At 44.9% G+C, this 20,393-nt stretch overlaps 1 protein-coding gene across 4 annotated transcripts in view; it reads left to right on the top strand.

Annotated features, from left to right (window-relative positions):
- LOC147117012 (extended synaptotagmin-2-like) overlaps positions 1-20,393 on the top strand; it is a 274,396-nt gene that overhangs the window by 178,593 nt on the left and 75,410 nt on the right. For all 4 annotated transcript variants that reach the window (XM_085987566.1, XM_085987564.1, XM_085987563.1 and 1 more), the window contains exon 7: positions 16,284-16,339. In XM_085987566.1, coding sequence (XP_085843692.1) covers positions 16,284-16,339 — 56 coding nt within the window. The remainder of the gene's footprint in view (positions 1-16,283; positions 16,340-20,393) is intronic.

Raw genomic sequence — 20,393 nt, 5'->3', positions numbered from 1 at the left:
AAGGGACTAGGGGAGCGCTATTTAAAGGCGACCGCTTCCTGCCTTTTTTTTATCGGTGACATTTTTGCACCATGCATTCTGAGAGAGAGAGACTTCTGGAGAGATTCAACGCTGTGTGAAGGAGTTTTGGGTACTGAGCAGCACTTTGCAGGTTGGTTTTGATTTGCCCTTGTATCGATTTAGAAGAGACTATGTGGTCTGCACTCTGAGCTCTTCCCCTGGTTCTCTCCATTGTTCTTTCCAGCAGATTTGATGTACAGGTCTCTCCAGGCTGAGATTCAGGCCGAGATTCAAGGAGTGGACGGAGAGCAAGATCAACCCTCCCCTTTAGAACGTTTCAGGTCGATGACCATTCGTCAGAACTCCCCTTTAAGAATTGGACGGTGCCAGTGTGTCTGTGTTCCATTGCTGACGGAAATCACATGAGCTTCACCAGCGCTGTGAGATAGTGCCTCGCTCCTCGGTGTTAGCACCTTAAGAGAGTTGTGTAGCACCTGATTTAGCGCTCCAATCACCTCCAGGGGCGATAAAAGCCAAGTTTGCTGTCGGAGGCGATAATTAGCACCAGGCGCTAAACTTTGCGCACCGCCAATAATAGCATCCCAAATGGGGCGATACTGAATTTCTCCCCCTAAGTATTAACAGGCTTGTTCAGCTGTGCGGTATGTCACAGCCAAGTCGGATCCTGTCCCCCTACATGCACTTGCATCAGGAGTCATTGGATAGCAGTAAGTTGCAGGAGCCACAGCTGATTTATTCTTCCTCCACTCCTAGCCTGGGGACATTAAGGCCAGTTGTGCAGTCCCCACCATTTTATTACTTTCTCCTCAAACATTTAGTCCATTTTCCGAGCACAGACCAGGGATTGAACTTGGGGCTTTCCTGGTCTGGATAGTGCATTTAGCCAGAGAGCCACGGGCAATGCCTGAGAGCGTTTCTAGTCAATTTGCTGTTGCATTTGATCTGCATTTCATTTTCTCTTGTAGATTAACAACAATTCTGATTTACGTCAGATTGCATTTCATACAAGGGGACCACTTTAACTGCTTATCCAAGAAGATTACTAAAGCAATATTCATATTTGTAATTTTCAAAAAGTGCAGCAAATATTCTAGGGAAAGGAGTTAATCGTGTATATGTAAACATTTACAATTTAGAAGGATGCATGCAAAACCTGTGATAAATGGTGGCCTCCAGCCGAGATTTGTACTGAGCACTGTACCTTGTGCGTACATTCAGGTCACTAAAGCAAATAAGTAGATAACAATCAAGGAGCAGCTAAATGTTTTAACCATTTTGGTCATGGAAACAGTTTCCTTTTTCAGTCTGTACCAGAGAATGTTGATTAAGTTTCCTTGGCTTTTGTCTTCTTGAGCCATGAAACTTCTTTTGGCAGGGTTTCTCCTGAAACTTGAGTTATAGGACCCAAATGTTCTTAGCAAAATATTATTAATTTGGAACACTGAGCAACGCATACTATTTATTTCTGCGGGTGGTTATTAGCTGACCACTAATAACTGTAGAGTAATTCATAAATATCATTAGGGTTGTTAAACGCTTGGTATGCTTTTCTATGTTAAAGGTGTTATATAAATGCAAGTTGTTGTCGTATGCTCATCCGAGTCCCTGAAGCATCACGGGGAGCTATTGATTTGCATGGCTGAGCAATGGCAAAACAAAATGAAGTTTGTATTAAACTTGTACAATTGCTGTGAATAAGGCAGTGCGATTCTATGATGCTGGTAAACTTGAAGTATACATGATACTAATACTTTGAAGTTAGTTATGTATCTTGAATCCGGACTGATCTCATTGGCCTTCTGGCATTACATTTGATTGGTGGCATACCAAAGAGGTAAATTGGAGTTGGGTTTCTCATCTTAATGGTTGGAATATGCAGCTTAAATTAACCTCATGGACTGGTTTGCCTTTCACTGGCCAACAGAAGCTGCCTGGCCCAACAGGTTGATCAGCTCAGGGAAAACCATTTTCTCGAGTGATGGTGAACAAAAGCATCCGGCGGTTACCCCGAGAACCTGCCCCAGTTTTCCAGATTGCTACTCGTAAGGAGTAAGAAAGGATGGGAAATCTAGAGCCAGTTTGTGCTGCCCAACCTGGGCTCTGTCTTCAGACACTGCACTCTAGGTAAAGGTGGTAAATCTTAAGTTTGCATTTTGCCAGTGTTACAGCTTCAGACAATCGTAACATTCTAGCTGTTTGTAAATCTTCATAGAAACATAGAAGATAGGAGCAGGAGTAGGCCATTCGGCCCTTCGAGCCTGCTCCGCCATTCAATGTGATCATGGCTGATCATCCAAATTCAGTACCCTGTCCCTGCCTTTTCCCCATATCCCTTGATCCCTTTAGCCTCAAGAAATATATCCAACTCTTTCTTGAATATATTTAATGAACTGGCCTCCACCGCCCTCTGTGGCAGAGAATTCCACAGTTTCACCACTCTCTAGGTGAAGAAATTCCTCCTCATTTCAGTCCTAAATGGCTTACCCCTTATCCTTAGACTATGACCCCTGGTTCTGGACTCCCCGGCCATCATAAACATCCTTCCTGCATCTAGTCTGTCCAGACCTGACAGAATTTTATAGGTTTCGATGAGATCCCCTCTCAATCTTCTAAACTCCAGTGAGTATAAGCCCAATCGACACAATCTCTCCTCATACGTCATTCCTGCCATCCCAGGTATCAGCCTGGTGAATCTTCGCTGCACTCCCTCCATGGCAATAACGTCCTTCCTCAGGTAAGGTGACCAAAACTGCACACAATACTCAAGGTGCGGTCTCACCAAGGCCCTGTACAACTGTAGCAAGACATCCTTGTTCCTGTACTCGAACCCTCTTGCTACGAAGGCCAATATACCATTTGCCTTCTTAACCGCCTGCTGCACCTGCATGCTTACCTTCAGCGACTGGTGCACAAGGACACCCAGGTCTCTTTGCACTTCCCCTTCTCCCAATCTATTGCCATTCAAATAATTATCTGCCTTCCTGTTTTTGCCACCAAAGTGGATAACCTCACATTTATCCACATTATAGTGCATTTGCCATGTTTCTGCCCAATCACCCAACCTGTCCAAATCGTACTGGAGTTTCCCGACATCCTCCTCGCAGCTTACCCTCCCGCCCAGCTTTGTGTCGTCTGCAAATTTGGAGATATTACATCCAATTCCCTCGTCCAGATCATTAATATATATTGTGAACAGCTGGGGTCCTAGGACCGATCCTTGCGGTACCCCACTAGTCACTGCCTGCCACTCAGAAAACGACCCGTTTATTCCAACTTTTTGCTTTCTGTCTGCCAACCAGTTCTCTATCCAAGTCAATACCTTGCCCCCAATCCCATGTGCCTTAATTTTGCACGCTAATCTCTTATGTGGGACCTTATCGAAAGCCTTCTGAAAGTCCAAATACACCACATCCACTGGTTCTCCCTTATCTATTTTACCAGTTACATCCTCAAAAAATTCCAGTAGATTAGTCAAGCATGATTTACCTTTTGTAAATCCATGTTGACTTTGTCCGATCCTGTCACTGCTTTCCAAGTGCTCTGCTATTACATCTTTTATAATAGACTCTAGCATTTTCCCCACTACCGATGTCAGGCTTACCGGTGTATAATTCCCCGCTTTTTTACCACCTTTTTTGAATAGTGGGGTAACATTAGCTACCCTCCAATCCATGGGTACCGTTCCAGAGTCTTATCGAGTTCTGGAAGATGACCAGTAATGCATCTACTATCTCTAGGGCCACTTCCTTAAGTACCCTGGGATGTAGACCATCAGGCCCTGGGGATTTATCGGCCTTCAGTCCCATCAATTTTCCTAACACCATTTTCCTACAAATACTGATTTCTTTCAGTTCCTCTCTTTCATCAGACCCTATGTTCCCCGGCATCTCTGGGAGGTTATTTGTGTCCTCCTTTGTGAAGACAGAACCAAAGTATGTATTTAGTTGGTCAGCCATTTCCTTGTTTCCCATTATAAATTCCCCTGATTCTGACTGTAAGGGACCTACGCTTGACTTCACTAATCTTTTTCTCTTCACATATCTATAAAAGCTTTTACAGTCAGTTTTTATGTTCCCTGAAAGCTTACTCTCATATTCTATTTTCTCTTTCTTAATTAATCCCTTTGTCCTCCTTTGTTGACTCCTAAACTGCTCCCAATCCTCAGGATTATTGCTTTTTCTAGCCAATTTATATGTCCTCTCCTTGGATCTTATGCTATCCCTAATTTCCCTTGTTAGCCACGGTTGAGTCACTTTTTTTGTTTTATTTTTGTGCCAAACTGGGATGAACAAATTCTGTAGCTCATCCATTCGGTCTTTGAATGTTTGCCATTGCCTATCCACCGTCAACCCTTTGAGCGCCATTCCCCATTCAATCCTACCCAACTCGCTCCTCAGACCATCGTAGTTTCCTTTATTTAAATTGAGGACCCTTGTCTCTGAGTCAACTACTTCATTCTCCATCTTATGAAGAATTCGATCATATTATGATCGCTCCGACCCAAGGGGCCTCGTACAACAAGATTGCTAATTAATCCTTTCTCGTTACATAATACCCAGTCTAAGATGGCCTGATCTCTGGTTGGTTCCTCGACATATTGGTCCAGGAAACCATCCCGTAAACACTCCAGGAATTCCTCCTCCACAGTATTGTTACTAATTTGGTTGGCCCAATCTATATGTAGATTAAAGTCACCCATGATGACTGCTGTGCCCTTATTGCACACTTCTTTAATTTCCCTTTTAATGCCATCCCCAACCTCCACCTTACTGTTTGGAGGTCTATATACCACTCCCACTAATGTTTTTTTCCCCTTAGTATTTCTCAGTTCTACCCATACAGATTCCACATCATCAGAGCTAATATCCTTCATTACAATTGTATTAATCCCTTCTTTAACCAGTAATGCTACCCCACCTCCCTTTCCTTTTTGCCTATCTTTCCTGAATATCGAATACCCCTGGATGTTGAGTTCCCAGTCTTGGCCATCCTTGAGCCACGTTTCTGTAATCCCAACCAAATCGTATTCGTTTACCTCTATTTGCGCAGCCAATTCATCCACCTTATTACAAATGCTCCTCGCATTAAGACACAAAGCCTTCAGGCTTGTTTTTTAACGCTCTCAGTTGGGACAAGTATCAGATAAGGATGTATCCTATACTTAGTCTTTCCTAGATCTGCAGCTGAAAAATCACTTATGGTCCATCTGGCTGTTCTCAAAGTCTAGAAAATTTCAAATGCCCTCTTGCGTTTTGAATTGTTTAGCTTGCCAAATAGTTATCCAGCTTCTTTTTGAATTTTTCCAGTAAAATTTCCTGCAGCCTACTTCATGCATTCATCACCCTTAGTATAAATTATTTAAATCCAAGTAGCTTGTTCAGCTTTTTTATTCTGAGCTTGACGTAGTGTTCCCTTGCAGTTTATGACTATAATCAGAAATATTAGCAAAACCACTAACTTCTGAATAAATGCAATTTAATTTTTATTACATGGGTTTCTGGTGGGTGAATTTATATATCTCTCCATACAGAATCTACTAGCAATATCTTTTGTACACTATGCTACTAGTTTCTTTCTACAGTTGGCTTTATGCTGTAAAGATTACTGCCATGGACCCCCCCCCCCCGCCACCCACCTAACAGAACACATCTCTTGTTCATAATTCTCTGTTTCACTCGATCTCTTTCAGTAGATATTCGTTCTTCCATGCTTCTGTCCACCAACTATTTTGTCTTGCTTTTTGTAGCAGGAAGTTGCTATAATTCTCTTGTGACTTAATGTAGCTGTTGCAAGATGTGGTCAGAATGTATAATTCACAAACATTATTGGGCCCATTTGTGTGGCAGCTACGGATAAATTATTTTTCTTGCACTATGTGACTGAGGTGTTAATGACCTGCAAAGAGAGCCCTGTGCAGCCTTTAGTCTAGGTTTGTAGGTAGGCTTCTGTTAATGCATGTGGTCAACCTTCGATGTGGAATCCAAAGGTAGAATCTAGTTCACTGAAAATCTTAACCAGGTTTCAGAGAGTCTGACATTCCTGCAATTTTCTGCACATTTTATTTTTGGGCCATGGTCCCAATCATTCCTAAATTTCCAGTAATTTTCATCCGAATTATTTGATTTAAAAAAAAAAAATTACCTCACTTACTTGGAAACAATACCCGCCGCCTGCCCTAACTCATGTTGAGCTTGATGGAGAGTTTTGTATTTACTGTATTTGAACACATCTTGAATACATGCACCTTGATGGAATATTTGATATTGTAGCAATAGGAGGAGCTACATGTGTAATCCTGTCCTTAGAATGGGGTTTGACATTTCAAAGAAGGCTGATGGTACTTTTAAGGGTGAGAGAGTAATACACTGCTGTTCTACTACTGTTCTTCCAAACTTTGAACTATAAATCGTAACAGAAAACACTCAGCAGGTCAGGCAGCATCTGTGGCAAGAGAAACCTAATTAACGTTTCAGGTTGATGACCTTTCATCAGAACAAGTACATAAACTTGGCAATAAGTGTCCACGACCCTTTATGAGGAAATTGTGAATCAATTGTTCAAAGACTAGTTTAGTTGGTTATTATCCTAAGTCCATATATTAAAGGAAGATGGGTCCCAAGAGGATTTATTTGCTGGCATGTTGTTTCACTTAAGGTTTTGTGTAGCTTGTAGTATTTCCTATTGTCAATAACCTTGTGACAGTAAAGGAGCAGGCTGGTTGATACAAATAACAGACTTCCTGTAGTGGACCTCCTGTTTAAGTTATCACCTTTTCTTGCAGTAATGATCAAAGCTGTGCTTTTACTTGCACTGTAAAGGCTAATGGCAGGTTACTGTGTTCTTGAAAGCTATTTTCTTTACCTTTTTCCACAATTTTCTCTCCTGAAGATATTGACTTCTTTCCTCCAACAATGCTCTCTTACAAACCAGCCAATGGTAGACATGGGGAGAGCAGCTTGGGTGATGCTGGCACTAATTTATTTTTCTTCGGCGGGAAAGCCATGGCTGAGATTAGGTAACTCGTTGTACAAGGAATAACTGGCACAAACGCATGTTCTTAACAATTTTACGCAAGATATTCGAGCCCCACTTTGGTTAGCTTCTGGATCCAGTATTCTGACATTAAGGCCATTCTGGAGGAATCTTCACAGACTGACAATGTGCCAATGATGTCACAGCAGCAGTTTATTACCAATAGAAGAGCAGGTGCTCCTGCTGCATCATCCATGGATCTGCTGATGGTCCACTTTTCCTTTTCTGGAAGTTTTCACCCCATGCTAGGCTGAAGACATTGGACTCCTTCCTGGTCTACAGTTCCATTAGCCTCTGGTGCCTCATCTAAATGGCCATTATATGAGTATTGACAAGCTATCGGGGAAAGCTGGGAGTTTTCTTTACCACCAAAACGCATTGATTTTCAGCCAGAGTTTGGGAGGTCATTGCACTAAAGATTTTAGCAAATTGTATTGATTTGTCAGCCAAACTAAGGTGAGGTAAAGCCAATCACTACTGCTGTCTGCTGCTGAGGAAGCAAAATCCAGCAAAAATGTACACTGTGTGGCCTGTTAGAATTGTGAGCTATTTTTCCTTATTTGAAATGGAGAGCTGTGATGCCTCAAGCTGGTGAACCATTTATCGAATTGCAAAGTGTTCGAACCACAGCTGTAACATTTTGTCTATCTTGTATTAATTCAGAATCGGGCCTTTTTATCCCCCTTTCTACATTTTTTCCTTCCATGCCCTAAAGGCACTGTCTCTTTTTTTAAAATTTGTTTATGGGATGTGGACATCGCTGGCTAGGCCAGCATCTGTTGCCCATCCCTAATTGCCCTTGAGAAGGTAGTGGTGAGCTGCCTTCTTGAACCACTGCAGTCTGTGTGGTGAAGGTACTCCCACAGTGCTGTTGGGGAGGGAGTTCCAGGATTTTGACCCAGCGACGATGAAGGATCAGCAATATACTTCCAAGTAAGGATGGTGTGTGACTTGAAGGGGAACTTGCAGGTGGTGGTGCTCCCATGCGCCTGCTGCCCTTGTCCTTCTAGGCGGAAAAGGTCGTGGGTTTGGGAGGTGCTGCCGAAGAAGCCCTGGTGAGTTGCTGCAGTGCATCTTGTAAATGGTACACACTGCAGCCACGGTGCGCCGGTGGTGGAGGGAGTGAATGTTTAAGGTGGTGATTGGGGTGCCAATCAAGCGGGCTGCTTTGTCCTGGATGGTGTCGAGCTTCTTGTGTTGTTGGAGCTGCACTCATCCAGGCAAGTGGAGAGTATTCCATCACACTCCTTACTTGTGCCTTGTAGATGGTGGGTACTGTACAACCGGCACAGACAGCACCCAACTGGGCATTATGCACGTGTAAGCCTTGACAATAAGTGTCAGCAGACAACTCCACCACAAGGGGCATCATAGAATGCTCAATTCTATCCTCACCTGCCATCCAGATTATCTAGTAGGGGTCATTGCGTAGCAATCAGGAGCAGTAAGCCTCATAGCTTTTGTTACCCCTCATCCTCTCCAACGAAGCTGAGGGAAAATTTGTAGCACAGTAACTCAGCACAGACCAGCAATCAAACCTTGAAAATTTTAAAATTCTCATCCTTGTGTTCAAATCCCTCCATGGCCCCACCCCTCCCTATCTCTGTAATCTCCTCCAGCCCTACAACCCTCCGAGATATCTGCGCTCCTCCAATTCTGGCCTCTTGAGCATCCCCGATTTTAATCACGCCACCATTGACAACTGTGCCTTCAGCTGCCAAGGCTCTAAACTCTGGAATTCCCTCCCTAAACCTCTCCGCCTCTCTAGCTCTCTTTCCTGTTTTAAGACGCTCCTTAAAACCTACCTCTTGATCTGCCATAATGGGCCAGAAATTCGGGTCCAAATGCGTGAGTACGGTCTGGGTACTCACGCATCTGGCCGGATGAAATGCCGGCGTTCAGGAAACACCGTGCATGCGGGGAACGCCGGCATTTCCAGTCCTCTGAACGAAGGGGTTCAGAGGCACAGCGCGTGCGACTGCACAGGCAGTGCGTGCGCAGTGAAATTCCCTTTTTTTTTTCAGAGTTGCGCGTGTGTAAAGGCCTCCGGTTTTTACGCGAGGAAAAAACAAGTGTAAGCACTTAGTTTTACAGGTAAGTGGGCTTTTAGTACAATTTAGAATTTTTTTTTCCACAGGTTTGTTATTTTTAAAGAATTTACAGTAAGGTAAGTTTAGTTTTAGCCCCGATTTTTTATAAATTTTTTTTTTTCAAATTTTAAAATTATTGTTTAAAATAGTTTTTCATAGTTATTTATGGTTCATTTAAGTATTGCAATTTTTTTTAATTTTCTTTCAGGTTTAAGTAGTGTTTTGGGGCCAGCAGTTTTCATGAGTTTGACAGCTCTCACTGTCAAACTTATGAATGAACCTTTGCAACCTCCCATTGGTTGCCCAGTGCCCACGTGATCCCAGCCGGCTCATCGCACTAAGTACGCCGCTGGGTCACGCACGCACAGCGCGGCAGGACCTCAAGCTGGCCAGTGAGGGGAAATGCATTGCGGGCCAGGATTTAAATGTCAGCGCGCCGGGTAAGTGCTCATTGGGGGCTTGCACGCGCGGCAAGCACCCGACCCGAATTTCTGGGCCAATATATTCTTCTGTGGCTCACTGTCAAATTTTGTTTGATAATGCTCCTGTGAAGCACTGTGGGATGTTTTACTACATTAAAGGTGCTATAAAAATACAAGTTGTTGTTGTTGAACCTTTATGGGTCTGAATGGCTTGATGCTACATGGGTGAGTGCCTTCTAGTCAACGCGATCAGTGGAACGCAACCAAATTCTGTCACTTTTCTAATGGACCTTTTAAAATCTGTAGCGGCACAAGACTGGGCCATCAAGCTGGTGTTGATCAATGACTGGGAAAAGATGCTTTATTTTCTCCAGTCATGTGGAGTGCAATACTGTAGTCTTCACACATCATCACAATTGACAGGCATGTCCATGTTTGATAACCTGTAAGTCAGACACCTGTCTCAACGTTGTTTAATGACTGGTCAGAACTTCTTAATGGAGTTCTTTAGTACCAGGCGTCATTACAACATTTAATCTGTACTGCATTTTACTGATTCATGAGTAAACAAAACCAATCAGTCCCTATTATAAAAAAAAACTTCAATCAATCCGAATTGTCTTTACCATTTGGTGTACTTGTGTAAAGGAGAATTGTGTAATATTAAACTGCTGACCATACTCTCTTCAGTGTAGTTACAACAACTATAGTTCAATCACTGTGGTTTTAGTATGTTAATTTTAGCATTCATGAGAAGTTCTGATTGCTTGAATTTGTGCCTCCAGTTTGGACTATTCTTTAAAGGCACTTTTAATTTACTAGAATACCGTCAATGCCTGAAATCCAGTACCTTTTGAGGCCACTCGAGTGTGAGCAGTCCTATATCCACACAGTTGAAAGTAGCAGAGACCTATTTTTTCATGAGTTTATATATCTGCCGTTGGAATAACGATCGCCTCCTGTGGCTTGCTAATCATGCTGGGTTAGTTCACTGCATCAGCGAGCTCACCTCACGGTGCTCAGCATCAATTTGCAGACCCACTTTTGTCCTGCTTTCAATTCTCAAAAGACAATTCAAAGATGGAATGAAAAAAAGTATTCTGTTTGTACCCTAAATAGATGAAAAGCAGACCTTTGGATGCTACTTTGCATGAGAACTGAAAGCACCAGTTGTAGCTAGGAAATGCTGATCATTAAACGTCAATATTGTTGAAAAGAAAACGAACTCACTGGAAGCTGCATGTTGATGTGCCTCAATAATTCCGAGACTCGATGTTAGCGAAACAAAACAAGGCTTTTATTAACTTAGAAAGTAACACGTAAGAGAGAGAGGTATCTTCCTTCTGGAGACTGAGGCCAGACTGAGCTAGCTTACAAAAGGGGCCAGGTATGGGCGGAGCCCTACACACAGCACATTCCAATAAACAATACAATGAGGACTGGGGGAAGGGAACTGACACTGAAACCGACCACAGTCACAGGCAGTGATGAATGGAATATTTCATCACATTCACCCCTTCTATAGATTTAGTCTGTTCGGGGGTTTGATAGTCCTCTGCGACCGACGTGGCTGTTGTGGTGCCGCGGGTGTCGGCTGGGTCTCTGCCGGGGGTGCCGCCAGGGTTGTTGAAGGGGTAGTTGGTGGGGGTGCCGTTGGTCGATGTTCTTCCGGGGGTGATGAAAGAGTAGTGGGTGGGTAAGAGTTGCTGTGATCGTTGTTGCTGCTATTGCCGTGGTTGTTGTCGATGCCGGCTGGGGCGACGTCTTTTATGGACACGGTGTCCTCCCTTCCGTCGGCGTGCCGGACATATGCGTATTGGGGGTTGGCGTGGAGTAGGTGTACTGGCTCCACAAGAGGGTCCGTCTTGTGGCCCCTCACATGCCTTCGCACGAGTACCGGACCTGGGGTGGAGAGCCATGACGGCATGGATACGCCTGAGGTGGATTTCCGGGGAAAGACAAACATTCGTTCATGAGGCGTGGCATTAGTGGCCGTACACAATAGCGACCGTATCGAATGGAGCACATCCGAGAGGACTTCCTGCCAGCGGGAGATAGGGAGGCCCTTGGTCCTTAGAGCTAGAGTGACTGCTTTCCATACTGTCCCGTTCTCTCGCTCCACTTGGCCGTTACCCCGGGGGTTGTAGCTGGTGGTACGGCTCGTGGCGATCCCCTTGGACAGCATGTACTGGCGTAGCTCTTCACTCATGAAGGACGCCCCCCTATCCGTATGGATGTAGCTCGGCATACCGAACAGGCAGAACAGGCTGTTGAGGCATTTAATGACCGTGGCGCTGGTCATGTCTGGGCAGGGGAAGGCGAATGGGAACCGGGAGTATTCGTCCACAATGTTCAGGAAGTAAACATTGCGGTCGACGGACGGGAGGGGGCCCTTGAAATCTAAGCTGAGCCGCTCAAAGGGCCGTGTAGCTTTGATTAAGTGGGCTCTATCTGGGCGGTAGAACCGAGGCTTGCACTCAGCGCAAGTGCGGCAGTTCCTGGTCAGAGACCGAACTTCCTCAATCGAGTAGGGTAAGTTACGGGACTTTATGAAGTGGAACAGCCGCGTGACCCCTGGGTGGCAGAGGTCGTTGTGGAGGGTCTGTAGCCGATCCTCGGTGGCGCTGGCACACATCCCTCGTGAGAGGGCGTCAGGGGATTCGTTAAGGGCCCCTGGCCGGTAAATGATGTCGTACTCGAAGGTGGAGAGCTTGATCCGCCACCTAAGAATCTTATCATTTTTAACCTTCCCCCTCTGTTTATTATTGAACATAAACGCTACCGACCGCTGGTCGGTAAGTAGGGTGAAGCGTTTGCCGGCTAGGTAGTGGCGCCAGTGGCGCACTGCCTCCACGATGGCTTGGGCCTCCTTTTCCACGGAGGAGTGTCTGATCTCGGGCCCTTGGAGGGTCCTCGAGAAGAAAGCTACGGGCCGCCCCGCCTTGTTGAGGGTGGCCGCCAAGGCGAAGTCAGACGCATCACTTTCCACTTGAAATGGAGTGTTCTCGTCCACTGCCTGTAGCGTGGCCCGCTCAATATCCTGCTTAATGCTTTTGAAGGCGGCGTGGGCCTCAGCAGAGAGCGGAAAAGAGGATGCTTTCAAGAGGGGGCGGGCTTTGTTGGAGTAGTTGGGGACCCATTGGGAATAATAAGAAAATAACCCCAGGCACCTTTTCAGGGCTTTGGGAGTGTTGGGCAGGGGCGGCTCCCGTAGGGGGCGCAATCGGTCGGGGTCTGGTCCGATTTCCCCATTCTCCACCACGCTGCCTAGTATGCAGAGGCGCGTGGTGTTGAAAACGCACTTGTCCTCGTTGTAGGTGAGGTTGAGTTTTTGTGCGGTTTCCAGGAACCTCTCGAGGTTCGAGTCGTGATCCTGCTGATTGTGGCCGCAGATGGTGACGTTGTCGAGGTAGGGGAAATGGTGGTCATCGACCATGCGGTCCATCTCCCTCTGAAAGACCGAGACCCCATTCGTCACCCCAAAGGGGACTCTGAGGAATTGGTAGAGGCGTCCGTTCGCCTCGAAGGCGGTGTACGGGCGGTCCTCTGGTCTGATAGGGAGCTGGTGGTACGCTGACTTGAGGTCGATGGTGGAGAACACCCGGTATTGGGCGATTTGGTTCACCATTTCTGATATGCGGGGTAGCGGGTAGGCGTCTAGTTGGGTGTACCTGTTGATCGTTTGACTATAGTCGATCACCATCCGTTTCTTCTCGCTACCCCTTACCACTACCACTTGGGCGCGCCACGGGCTGTTGCTGCTTTCTTTAATGCGCTCTTTCAGGAGCCTGTCTACCTCGGTCGCGATAAACCGCCTGTCCTCCCAGCTGTACCTCCTGCTTTTGGTCGCTATTGGCCGGCAGTTAGGGGTAAGGTTCGCGAATAGCGAAGGCGGCTTTACCTTCAGGGTAGCCAGACCGCACACTGTGAGGGGCGGCTGGGACCCACCGTACTTGAGCGTGATGCTTTGGTGGTTGCACTGGAAATCCAGGCCCAAGATCACGCTCGCACATAGATTCTTCATGATTAATACTTTAAAATTATCGTATACAGTTCCGTTAACGCCCAATTGTACCGTGCAGTAACCCAGAATGGTCGATGTCTGGGTTTTATCAGCCATAGAGATGGTACCCTGAGCAGGGACCACCTTTAGGGAGAGTTGTTGTGCCAGTTCAGGGTGGATAAAACTCTCCGTGCTTCCACTGTCAATTAAACATTTAACCCGGCACCCGTTTACCTCGATGTCCACCATTGATTTGGACAGCGGGTGCGGCCTGGTCTGGTCCACTGTGACCGATGCCACTGTAGGGCCCTGATCGATACAAGATGGCGTCCACGCTGTCTGCTCATAAGATGGCGGACCCCACGAGGTCGGGCAAGATGGCGTCCAAGATGGCCGCTCCCACGGCGCACACGCGGCGGTGGCGGGTTTTCCGGCAGTTGGTTTTCCGGCGGGGTTCCCTCTGCACACCTTCCCGAAGTGCCCCTTCTTACCGCACTTAAAGCAGGTGGTGCCTTTCGCCGGGCACAGGTTTCTGGTGTGTTTTGGCTGCCCGCAGAAGTAGCAGTTGGGTCCCTGACGCGTCGCGGCTGTCGTAGGGCTTCTGGGGGGAGAGCGGGGCCCCGCCGGTGTCGGGCTGCCGGGCGGGGAAGATGCCTTCCAAGATGGCGGCGCCCTCGGTGCACACGTGGCGGCGTGGACGGCGCGGGCTGAAGAGTAGGCGTCCGAGTTTCTCTGGGCCACATCCAGGGATCGCGCGGTGTCTGCAGCCTGTTTCAGGTCCAACCCCGTTTTTTCCAGCAGTCTTTGCCGGATGTAAGTGGAGCTGAGGCCTGTGATAAAGGCATCGCGAACAAGCTCGTCAGTGTACACTGCGGCTTTTACATCTCGGCACTTGCAGTCTTTGCCAAGCATTTTCAGGGTGCTTAGGAACTCCTCCACCGATTCCCCAGGTCGCTGTGCGCGAGTAGCGAGCAGATGCCTAGCATACACCTCATTCGTAGGCTGCTGGTAATGCGCCTTTAAGATGTCGCAGGCGGCCAGGTACGTATCGGCGTCTTGGATGAGAGGGTAAACCTGGTGGCTTACCCAATTCCGCAGAATTCCGAGTCTCATCCTCGCAGCGTCCGTAGCGTCTTTGACGGCTGCGGAATTGTCCAGGAAGAATTCCATACACTCAAACCAGTGTCCGAAGCGTGCTGATGCGTCCGGAGCATGTTGATCCAAATCCAAACGTTCGGGTTTCAGGAGTTGATCCATAGTGTTGAAAAATAAGTTAATAAAATTGATGTGCCTCAATAATTCCGAGACTCGATGTTAGCGAAACAAAACAAGGCTTTTATTAACTTAGAAAGTAACACGTAAGAGAGAGAGGTATCTTCCTTCTGGAGACTGAGGCCAGACTGAGCTAGCTTACAAACGGGGCCAGGTATGGGCGGAGCCCTACACACAGCACATTCCAGCACATTCCAATAAACAATACAATGAGGACTGGGGGAAGGGAAATGACACTGAAACCGACCACAGTCACAGGCAGTGATGAATGGAATATTTCATCACACATGTCATGGAATTGTTTATAGTGATGACATTTTAAAATGAGATACAGCAGCACTTGAGCAGCACTAACCTTTGCATTCAAGATTAAATGAAAAATGCTGGAAGCGCTTGCACTTACATCATCTCATATGTTACTTTGAACTCCTCTACAAGTTTGTGAAGGAGGCCAGAGAAAGTCAGCTGCCAAGCATAATTGCCATGAATTATTGAAGCTTTTGTGGTAACTAGGTAAAGCAAGACTGAAGGAAAGACTAAAAAGTAACCTTGAAAGAAATGAATGCAAATATCTAAATTTAGAAGTTAATGAACAAAGCAAGCTTCTCCATTTCGTCCATGGTGTGGTGGGATGGTTTGCCCTGAAATTTTCACAACTGCTAAGTGATGTGTAACATCAGTGATATACTGCATCAGTAATTACACCAGCAATGGTCTGGATGGGGGAGAAACTTAATCCAGGTTGTGATTATTTTACCATCGCGCTACCATTAAACACTAATCTGATCTGCATAGCACATTAATATAAATCCCTCAATTAAAACTTACAACAGTTAAAATTTATTGAAGATTTGCAATCTGATGAATAAAAATTTGAAACATTGTTTGAAAATTTAACACTTGAAGCCTTTTGGGCAGTGGCACTTTAATAGCCCCTCAATCTCGGTGCTAACTGTTTAAATTGCAGCTTTTTGTTTTCCAGTAATTAACTGTTTCACTTGATAAACTTGTAGTGATTACATCATAGTTACTAACCTTCAGCGTGTGTCAGCATGCATTGTGATAATTAAAGGATTCAAAATGGCAAAGCCAGACCTCTGTATTCTATGATTATACGGCATAAAGCTTGCATAAAAGTAACTCTTAAGTTTTTAATGCAGCTTTGGGTTCAGATGATGATTATAAACAGCTCAAGGTTTGACATATTTGGAACATGTCAATAAAATTACTGTTTTATATTCCTGAGGGTCCATTGATCTTTAAACTTTTTAAATAAACAGGTTAAATGCCTGCATTAAAATAACAAAGGATGAAATTCCGTGCAATATGGTAAGCATCCTGTGGTGTAATTTCAAGGCCTACATTTTCAATCAATTTTGCAACCTTTAGGTGTTTTTTGAAAGTTATACACTGAGAATAATTCTTCCTGTTTTTAATCAACAGTTACTTGAAATTAGCTGGACAGGACTAACAAATCTTCTGGACGTCCCTGGGTTGAAGTAAGTGCAGAATCCTTTGAGGTGTTTCCGCAGGCTTCAGCACTGTCCTGCTAGGCCGTGTTACAGATTTGAGACTGGAAAATGGCAGGGTTTGTTTTAGTTTTAAAGTTAAAAGATCTTTTCTTCGAATTGATCTGAAGGTGCAAGTACCAGAAAATTGGTATAATGAATGAACAGCTAGGGACCCGAGACATTGAGGTCCCTTAAAAGCACTCTGGATATTTGTGAATGGACATGTGTATCTAAACTGGAACAATTTCCATTTTAGTGTCTATTTAAGATGTGATACTCTTCCAACTGAATTCCTAAAATAATACCCTTGAACAGAGAAAGGACCCCAACTATTGCACCATCTAATGTTGGCATAGAATCTCGAAACTTGTAGCATAGAATTCGGCTATTCAGCCCATCCGGTCTGCTTCAATGTTTTTCCTCTCATGACCCAACTAGTCTAGTCCCACTCACTTCCTTGTTCCCCATATTCTATTATGGATAACTGACAATTTCCCTGACGTACTCTGTGTCAGTGAAGAGCAGCCTCCCGTACTTCGCTTCTTGACGGCTCCTATGATGATTCTGCATCTGAATAAGCATTCACTGCAGCCACAGGAGGTCAGAAAGTTTTGTTTCTTTGCACAGTACTGTTAGTTGAGTTTGAAAGGATGCTCGGGGGTCTGCACATGAGATTGGTTACATAGAAATATATAGGCTTCGATTTTCAGTGTGCCGTGAGGCAGGTTTTTAGGCGTGCGGGGCGCTAAAATCCCGAATTCGGGGGGTCCCGACACCATCCCACCCAAAACCCGCCTCCACGTAAGTTTCACAGGAGGCGGGTACCCGCCCCGCACTGGGAATCCCACACGACACCCCTCAAAATAGGGATTAGTGCCAATTAACTGCCTGTTAACAGGTAGTTAACAGGCAGTTTTTAGCCTAATCCCTATTTTGAGGGGTGTCGTGTGGGATTCCCAACGGCTCCAAGCCACGCCAGGTTAGAGCAGGCAGGCCGTCGGGTTGAAGGACTTGGAGGGGTCACGATGTCGGTGTTCAGGTGAGTGATGTGTGCATGAGTGCAAAGGTAAGTGTGTTTGGTGTGTCTAAAGTGTGTAAAAAAGTTTAAATTACCTGTACTTACCTTTACAGCCTTTCTTCCTCTAGGTTTCGGGAGTCCATCACTCAGCCAGCACTGAAAGCAAAATGGCTGCGAGCTGTCAAAAGTGACAGCCTTCAGCTTTCATTGCCGGTGAGAGTTCTAACTGAGTCTGCGTAGAAGGACTCAGATTAGAAGTCAGCCTGTCAGTGTTTGACAGCTTCAAACAGCTGTGAAACACTGATATTTCATCTGTCAACGCCTCTTGACAGATGAAATTTCAGTCTGTGACGTCACCTGTTGCTGGGTGGCCCTTAATTGGCCTGCTGAGCCCGCTGGGCGGGCTCAACAAGGTCAATCAAGGGAAAATCACGTGGATTGGCCGGACGTCGATGTAGGCAGGACTAAAACCCGAAAGTTGTAGTCCCGCCTCCTTCCCGACTGCTGAATGAAAATCGACCCCATAGTATTTACAGCACAGAAACAGGCCATTCGGCCCAACAGGTCTATGCTTGTGCTCCACACGAGCCTCCTCCCACATGCGCCTCCTCCCACTCTATCTACATATCCTTCTATTTCTTTTCCTTTCTCCCTCTTGTACTTATCTAGCTTCCCCTTAAATGCATCTATGCTATTTGCCTCAACTAATCTCTGACCACTCTCTTGAGTAAAGAAGTTTCTCCTGAATTCCTTCTTATACTTATTCGTGATTATCTTATATTTATGGCCCCTAGTTTTGGACTCCCCATAATTAGAAACATCTTCTCTACATCTATGTTCCTTCATCGTTGCTGTATCAAAATCCTGGAACTCCCTCCCTAACAGCACTGTGGGAGTACCTTCACCACACGGACTGCAGCGGTTTAAGAAGGCAGCTCACCAGCACCTTCTCGAGCGCAACTAGCGATAGGCAATAAATCCTGGCCTTGCTTGCGACACCCACATCCCAAGAATGAATACATTTAATAAAAAAAGAGAAAATACATTACAACACCGAGAGTCCATGAATAGAGCAGGCTGTTGAGTCGCAGCAGTGTCTTAAGTGCAGTTGTTGAGAGTCTGTATGTTACTTTAATCCACCGAGGTCCCCTGTGCCACATATCTTCCCCAGCCAGAAGGACCACATGGATACCTACTCCCGCAGTGCTGCTCTACCTGTAAACAAGTAGCACAGTGAGGAACTGCAGTTTAAAATTGTTCCACCAACAGTCCTTTGGGATAGTGAGTAAGAATAGAACTGCTCATGATATCCATGTTAAGAGTGCTAGGTGTTAAGAGATTAGTGTCTGTATTCAATGCAGGTGGATTACAATGGGTATTTAATTTCTGGGAAGAATGGCACAACTTCGGTATTAAGACACACATTTGGTTAATTTCAGAAAGAGTTGTCCCAGGGTGCCCTCTGCCTAATGTAATTATCAGGTACCATTGAATTGCTACACTCGCTGTATTGAGTTGGAGTGCAACCAAGAGTATGTAAGCAAAATATGTTTTACTCAATCAGTGGACCTGTCAAGTGCATAATGAAGCAGATCAAAAATTTACTTTAAATACATCCTGCAGATTGTCCATGTTGGTGTTGGTTTTATTACTACAGTAGTAACATAATTTTGAAAATCAAATATTTTAGTCTAATAAATATTGATTATCAAAATAACAGTCGTATCAGTAGGAATACTTTAAAATGGTAGCATAAGACTGGGGGAAAAAATCATAGGTTATCTAATGTCTCAGAACATGATGTGAAGTCACTTCTTCGTAACAACAGAATACTTGACATAAATTTCACAATTATTTCCTGTGGTACGTTTCTATTCTCGCTCATGCGAAGAATTATATAATTTGGTTTTGACTAAGCTTGCTGGCTGTTGATGCACAATAATTTAAAAAAAAAATAACATCTTGGGTTGAGAACCTCAATTGTGGAACACAAAGCCATTAAATATTTCAGCATGTACTAACCTCCATTTAAAATTGGCTTTGCTTGTTTACCGTGGGTGGAACCTTGCCAACGGGGAGTGCCTTGGTTACTCATTTTGTTTCCCTGAGTTTAACTCCTGCTACTCTGGAGAAGTTTAGACTCCATTTTGTAATTTCTCTTGTCATTTATTTCTTCATTTGTGTTGTCCATATATACAGTTAGTGTAGTGCCATGTCATATGTTGGACACATTGCATCCATTTTATTTATGGTGCAGCTTGTTTCTTAGTTTACTTGGGGCGGGGGTGGTCTCAGGAACTATCAGATTGCTGTATAAATCCCCTCCTACCAAGTCATTGCATGTTTCCTTCAGTTAACATTCTGGTTTTTAATCGACTTATTCCGAAAGTGTCATGGCACATATCTTGCTCGAGTTACATTATCAGGAATGGAAAACTACTGCATGTACGTTTAATTGCACAAGTGTTTTAGGCGTATTGAAAGAGCTTCACACACGAAGGCACAGTCCCTTTGACAACTTTTTGGCAGAAGTGAGTTATGTATTATGGAGGGAGTGAGGAATTAAATGATTTGTTGTGAATTGTTGCTGGGCAGATTGGATGTTCCACCTTTGATTAGAAGTTCTGGAGCGACAGGTGGTAGCATCTGTTGGAGACGTTATTCACAGCTCACCAGGTCGCTCTGTACAAATAGAGCATTCTCCTAAATAAGCACGAAGATAGTATAGCAATTCCAAGCTCTCTCTCTAATTTGGTGTGCTGTAGTTTCTTTGTAATATCATAACCATCTTAATGAGGGATTACTACCTCAATCTTTTAGCCAACTTGTCTTACAGAAAATTTCTTTAAAATTGCTTGTGAAGTTCTGGCCATGAAGGTTAGTCTTCATAGTGCTCAGGATCACAAAATTGTGCAACTTCATTAAATGCTCTGAAACAGTCCTCTTGGGGTTAATGTATACTGTTTAAAGCGACAGTTTTCTGACCGTTCAAATATGCTAAGGCATTTCACTCTTCAAGGTATT

Source organism: Somniosus microcephalus, chromosome 5, assembly GCF_052327205.1.
Source record: "Somniosus microcephalus isolate GS21.2 chromosome 5, FLI_Smic_1.0, whole genome shotgun sequence".
Lineage (NCBI taxonomy): Eukaryota > Metazoa > Chordata > Chondrichthyes > Squaliformes > Somniosidae > Somniosus > Somniosus microcephalus.
This window is presented reverse-complemented; position numbering and strand designations above follow the sequence as displayed.